General features: G+C 45.5%; 1 protein-coding gene across 1 annotated transcript in view; it reads left to right on the top strand.

Moving 5' to 3' along the window:
- The window catches only part of ADGRB3 (adhesion G protein-coupled receptor B3), a 443080-nt gene continuing 437080 nt past the window's right edge, over nucleotides 1–6000 (top strand). The window contains 2 exon segments of the mRNA XM_015620795.1: nucleotides 1–287; nucleotides 2998–3766. Coding sequence (XP_015476281.1) covers nucleotides 3013–3766 — 754 coding nt within the window. The 5' untranslated portion in view covers nucleotides 1–287; nucleotides 2998–3012.

The following is a 6000-nucleotide window of genomic DNA, read 5'->3' as shown; positions in this document are numbered from 1 at the left end:
TTTTTTTTTTTTTTCCTGTTTTCTTTCCCTTCATGTGGTTGGATTTGGTGGATCCGGAGCCAAAGCTGATTTTTTTCCTCGGTGGGGTGTGCGTGTGGCGTGCGGGGATTTTCTCGCTGCGTTTTTATCTTCTGCTGCTTTTTTAAATCTTGGTTTTGAACCTGAGCCGGGAAAAATGGGAAACGGTGCTTCCGTCAGAAGGGGAATCTCTCCATCACTGTTGTTGGGACGTGTGCCTGTGGTGCTAGTGTTTTAGAGAAATAGCCTGACAGCTTTCGGAGTGGAAGGTAAGGGTGCCCGGGGCATTTCCATTTCCCATTTCCAGGGATTACGACTGGAGAGCTTTTAGCTTGGGATTCCGGGGAGGAGGCGGCGGAGGAGGGGGACAGGCTGTTGCTGAAGGATAGAGAGAGAGACAGCACATACGAAATGATCTCCGCATTTACTTCAGCGCTGCAGTTTAAAAGTTAGAGAAGTCCGTCTTGCGACAGGTCTGCTTCCCTGAGAGTAATTTCCAGCGAGACCGAGAAAACCTGAGGTTTGTGCACGATTGGGGTAATTTGTATGGGGGGTGGGGGGAATTGTTAGGTTAATAGGAAGTTAAAATAAGAGAAGTCAGTGGGTCTTCTGTTGGGGGAAAAAAAAAATAAATGGAGTGATGGCGCCGTCTATGTTCGGCTAAACTACAGTGTCACCTAGACAATCAGTTCGGGGAATATCCAAACTAAATGCCCGTTTCTTTTCAGCAGAAGAAGATTCTTCCCTTTCCCAAATGGGCAACCTTAAGCCTCTGTGGCCATTCTTTAACTCCTTCCTCCATGGAAAAGAAAGGGCTTTTTAATCTGAGTGTCTTAATCCTTCCAGTGAGCAGGTTCGCTCTGCATCTAGCAATGCTGCAAACTAACTGAACGCTGCCGGCACACTCAGTTCGTGTGTGTGTGCATGTGTGCGTGTGTAATGCACACAGGGAGAGAGGGATTAAGACAGTGTTCTGTTTCAGTAGCCGTGCATGAACAACTGCACAACTAAAATGAGGGTTATTTGATTACATTTCTTCATAGAAAACAGCCTAGCACTGCAGAGGTCTTTATTTTTCTAGTGCAGATATTACATAGGATGGAAAAAGTCAGAGGCTTTTTTCCTTTTCAAACAGAAAAGCAAATAAGCTCCCTTTCTACTTTCAAGATTATAAAATTAATCCTTTTTCATGGGTGGAATTCTTAATTTAGACACTTATTGTCACATTGGCTTTCAACGCCTACACCATCCTGAATAACACTGCGCAGAACTGCATTGCCTGCAAAGTGCTTCAGCAAAGGGGAAATTGTTTCCAGAATTCCCAATAAGTTTCTCTTTTTTAAAACCTTAAATGCTGTACCAGCCCTGTTTGGAGAAGGAGAACCATGTTATTCATTGAGACGAATGCTCAGAAAGGAGAAAATCTGACCATGTGGATAGACCCAGCAGCAGCTCTGCTTTTTTTTTTAAAAAAAAAAAAAACCTCTGCTATAAAGAGGGTTAGAGTTGGTACTGCTTTTTGCCAATTTCAGGATTCAGAGTTTGCATTATAATCTAGGAGATAGGAAAATCTCTTCAAGGGAGCTTAATCCGGTGACTTGCTGTGTGTTACGCAATGGGAAACAGAAGATGCCTTGCTGTTTGGTGAGGAGATGAAAAGCTAGGCAAAGACGCACATCAAAACTCGGTGCCTATGTGTATGTGTGCCTCTGCTTACAGAGCAACAGTGGAAGCAATCTAGAGAGTTTTGAAATTAGGTTGGAATCACTTCTTTCTGCTTGCATTTAAGAGCAGAAGGTGAAAAACTACTCATTTGTAAGAGATAAGCAACTTCTCAGAGGTTAATGCTGAAAACCTTCAACCTGGTATTTTTGGGCATCATTACGGAGGTAAATATAACTCAGGTTTTCTGTATGAACCTAGGCCACTGTTAAAAAACAGAGCATGTGGAGACTATGAGGATTGGCAGGTGCAGTAAAACAGCTTTAATTGGAGATACTAGCAGAGAAAATGTAGTATTTTCTTTCATTGTTCAAGCACACGGCTACAGAACACAGGAGCTAATCAGATAGTACAAGTAATTCGTAATAAGAGGGCAAGTGCAGTCCAATAGGTGCAGAGATCCTGCTGTAGCACAGCCAGTTCTATAGAGCTACTGACTGTAATACTAATACTGTGATCCATTTTATATATTCTCCTTAGAGGCTGAAACACATTGAAATTATTATCTTAAAAAGCTGGCATTTAGTGGTCGTGTCAGACCAGCAGTAGTTATACCCATCTGTCTTTATTTCTTTTTTCAATAGTGTCAAAAATTTATTAATACATTAATCTCAGTATCTTCTGCCTTTTTAGAGACCTCTGTATACCAGGCAGCCAGGGTGAAGACATGTAGGCATATGGGAGATAATGTTCCATCTGTAATAAATAGTAATTGGTGCATTTTTAAATTATAGCAGTAATAATTCAGTTACTTATCAGACTTAAGAGAAAAATCATATATAACAAATTATACCAGCTTTCTTGTTCTGTTCTGGTGGAATTCTGCATGTGCATCTCTCATATGCACATACATAACTATGGCAGATTAATTATTTACTTTCTGAATAAATAAATATATAAATTTCTCTTCTCCTGGTCTGTCAGGTAAGGCAGGTTTTTCCTTAAGTTGAGCAGTTCTAGTCTACGCCATGATGACTAAATCCTAGAGAGGAGAGGACATTCCTATTAATAATCTAATAGATGTTGAGTTTTAATTTGTCGGTGGAAGACGTGTCTGTGGCGATGGCCACGTGATGGCGCTGTGCACACAGCGGCAACCCCGGCCCTTGCGTTATAAAATAAAAATTACCTGCCTTTCTTTCTGAAAGGGGCTCTAACTGCAAGCTTGAAAACAGCTGGCTGGAATATTGGAAGGAGTTTGGTTTTCTATGCGTGAAGAATTCTACTTGCATTTTTATTTCATTTCATCTCCTGCAGGCCAAATGACATAGGATGAAGGCTGTTCGTAATTTGCTGATTTATATATTTTCCACCTATCTACTGGTTATGTTTGGATTTAATGCTGCCCAAGACTTCTGGTGTTCCACGTTGGTGAAGGGGGTCATTTATGGATCGTATTCTGTAAGTGAAATGTTTCCTAAAAACTTCACAAACTGCACTTGGACGCTGGAAAATCCAGATCCAACCAAATATAGTATTTACCTGAAATTTTCCAAAAAGGACTTCAGCTGCTCCAACTTTTCCCTCTTGGCTTATCAGTTTGATCATTTTTCTCATGAAAAAATAAAGGATCTTTTAAAAAATAACCATTCTATAATGCAGCTCTGCAGCTCCAAGAATGCTTTTGTATTTCTGCAGTATGATAAGAATTTTATTCAGATACGTCGTGTCTATCCTATCAACTTCCCAGGATTACACAAAAAAGAAGAAGACCAAAAATCCTTCTTTGAATTTTTGGTGTTGAACAAGGTGAGCCCAAGCCAGTTTGGGTGCCATGTGTTATGCACTTGGTTGGAGAGCTGCTTGAAATCTGAAAATGGGAGAACCGAGTCCTGTGGGATCATGTATACAAAATGCACCTGCCCTCAGCACTTGGGAGAATGGGGAATAGACGACCAGTCCCTGGTGTTGCTCAATAACGTGGTGCTGCCCCTCAACGAGCAGACGGAAGGCTGTCTGACCCAGGAGCTGCAAACCACCCAGGTCTGCAATCTCACCAGAGAAGCCAAGCGGCCGCCAAAAGAAGGTAGGTGCTTCTTGGAGGGGGGGCTGAATGCCATGCCAGTGTGCAAGTCCTGCTGCCAGCTCTCCTTAATACTCACATTCGTTTCAGTTGCTCTCCACTCTGGCTCTCCTCTAGATGAGGCGAAAGGGCTGGAGAAGATGCAAGCTCCCTAAAAGGCAGGAAAGGCTGCGTTTTCATTTCTGAACTGGCCTAACCTACAGCATACAGTTCTGCTGAGCACCGTTCAAACTCCTCACAAGTAGGATCCATCTGTTTTAAGGCCTCATTTACAGTAATGCCCACAGGTGGTGAGCCAGAAATCACTCTTCCCCCTCACCACCTCTTTACAGCAACCACCCAACTGCAAAACCTTGGCCTTCATGATTAAATCCCTCAACTTTGCAAGGAAAACATTTCCAAAGGCATGCAGGCAACCTGACCAAAAGACCAAGAGATTTCTCCATGTTCAGGACACCCGGTCCCTGGGCCAGACCTCAGCAACCTACAAACAAACCAAAAGCAAAGGCAATTCCTTAGGGTGAAGCCTCTGCCTGAGATGCCTGTAGAGGCAAGGCACTGTGCCAGGCAGGACATGCTGGTTTCACCTCCTGGGAGCTCTGTGAAGGGGCCAGTGGCTGCCTCTGCATCCATTCTCCAGGCAATCTCAGCTCCCGGAGATGAAGGCTCAGAATCTCATTGCAGTATTAGCAAGGAGGGGGTTGATGTGTCATTCCCAGCAGCTGCTTCATGTCCCTGCTGGAAAAAGGGGAGGGGAGGTGTTGTGGAAGGATGGGAAGACAGAGGTCCAGCAGTTAGCATGGCCCTCCACCTAGTCCCTCTGCTATATGCCTCCTGTTTTAGCCTGACATTTTGGGGAGGTTGGGGCAGGAGGGTGATTTTTAGAAGGACTTTGGGGGGTTTTGAGGCAGGGGAAGCATGGATTGAGCATAGATGGCTCTGGATACAGACTCTTGGCGAGGGGGTCCTTCAGTGCTGCCATGCGGGAATGGGGGGAGGGGAAGGATAAATCATCGAGCTTGGGGTATTGCATTTTAATGCAGGAAATGTTCTCTCTCTCCTTGTTTTTTGCATAGCCACAAAGCTCTCAGTCTGTGGCGAGGCAGTGCCAAGCTCCCAGCCCCCCTAATAGAAGTTGCTTTGTGGAGGAATGTAACATTGACACGTTGTTAGGAGAGGATTTTCTTTAAGGGCAGCCAAGCCCCAGTGCTGTGGGAGAAGAAAAGCTGAACTTGCTCCAGCTGCGGCGGTGCCAGCGGCCAAGGGCAGGGCCGGGGGAGGGGAGGGCTGGCGGCTGGGACACTTGGAGCGTCCCGCTCCGCCGCCCCCCGGCAGCCCGGGATCAGAAGGGCTCTAACGGACAGGGGAGGGCCGGCTGCCGCAAAAATCTCCTGGCGAAGCTCGTCCAGTGGCAGGGATGGTATTTAACATCGTGTAGGGCTATTAGTGCCCAGGGAGGCGGAGGCAGGCCCGGCCGCGGCAGGCGGAGCCGGGCGGGGATTGCGCGGCCCTACACGGCCCGGGTGGAGGGAGAGCTCCAAGAGCGCCCCGCGGATCCCGGGCAGCACGGCGGGAGGCACGGCCACCGGGGCACACAGGCGCATCCATCCTTCCCCCCGCCGCTGACTGCCCTCCTTCGGCTCCCTGGTGCCGCTGGGGCAGAGGGAGAACGAGCACGTAGGGTCCGCCGGGGTCCCTCGCGTCATTCCCCCAAATACACTCAGTTCCAGGAGAATGAGTGTGTCCCGGTTCTGATACCTGCATCTGCTTCAGAAATGTACTTAGTTGAAAGGACAGAGGAAGCTTAGGGCAAGCATCTCTTAGGTTTTTTTCTTACCCTTAAATTTTGAAACATGTTTCCAGCATATTTTGCTTCCAATTTCAGACATATTTTAAATTTTGCCCCTACTCTTGTGTTTTCCTGCATACGAGCTTGAGAAATGGCATTGTTAGAGAGGGAGGAAATTTCATTTGGTAGGTGGAATGTTTTGATTTGCTTGTTTTTCACTCTGTTTAGTAGGGCCGGTTTTGTACTGATGAAAATTTTTACAGTATTAGAATTACTTCAATATTTTAATTGCTTTAATGCACTTTGAAATTGTTCATCAGATTTTTACTCAAAGTTCTAATCAGTTTGCAAATTAAACCTCACAATACTTCTCAGTTAGCAGTAAGCTTTTTGTTTTCCACTTAGTGTGTAAAACATTTCACCCTTTCCTCAGAAGGCTCAAAATCTG

This window comes from Parus major, chromosome 3, assembly GCF_001522545.3.
Source record: "Parus major isolate Abel chromosome 3, Parus_major1.1, whole genome shotgun sequence".
In the NCBI taxonomy this organism is placed as follows: domain Eukaryota; kingdom Metazoa; phylum Chordata; class Aves; order Passeriformes; family Paridae; genus Parus; species Parus major.
The sequence above is the reverse complement of the archived record's forward strand: the minus strand, read 5'-3'. Positions and strand labels throughout refer to the sequence as shown.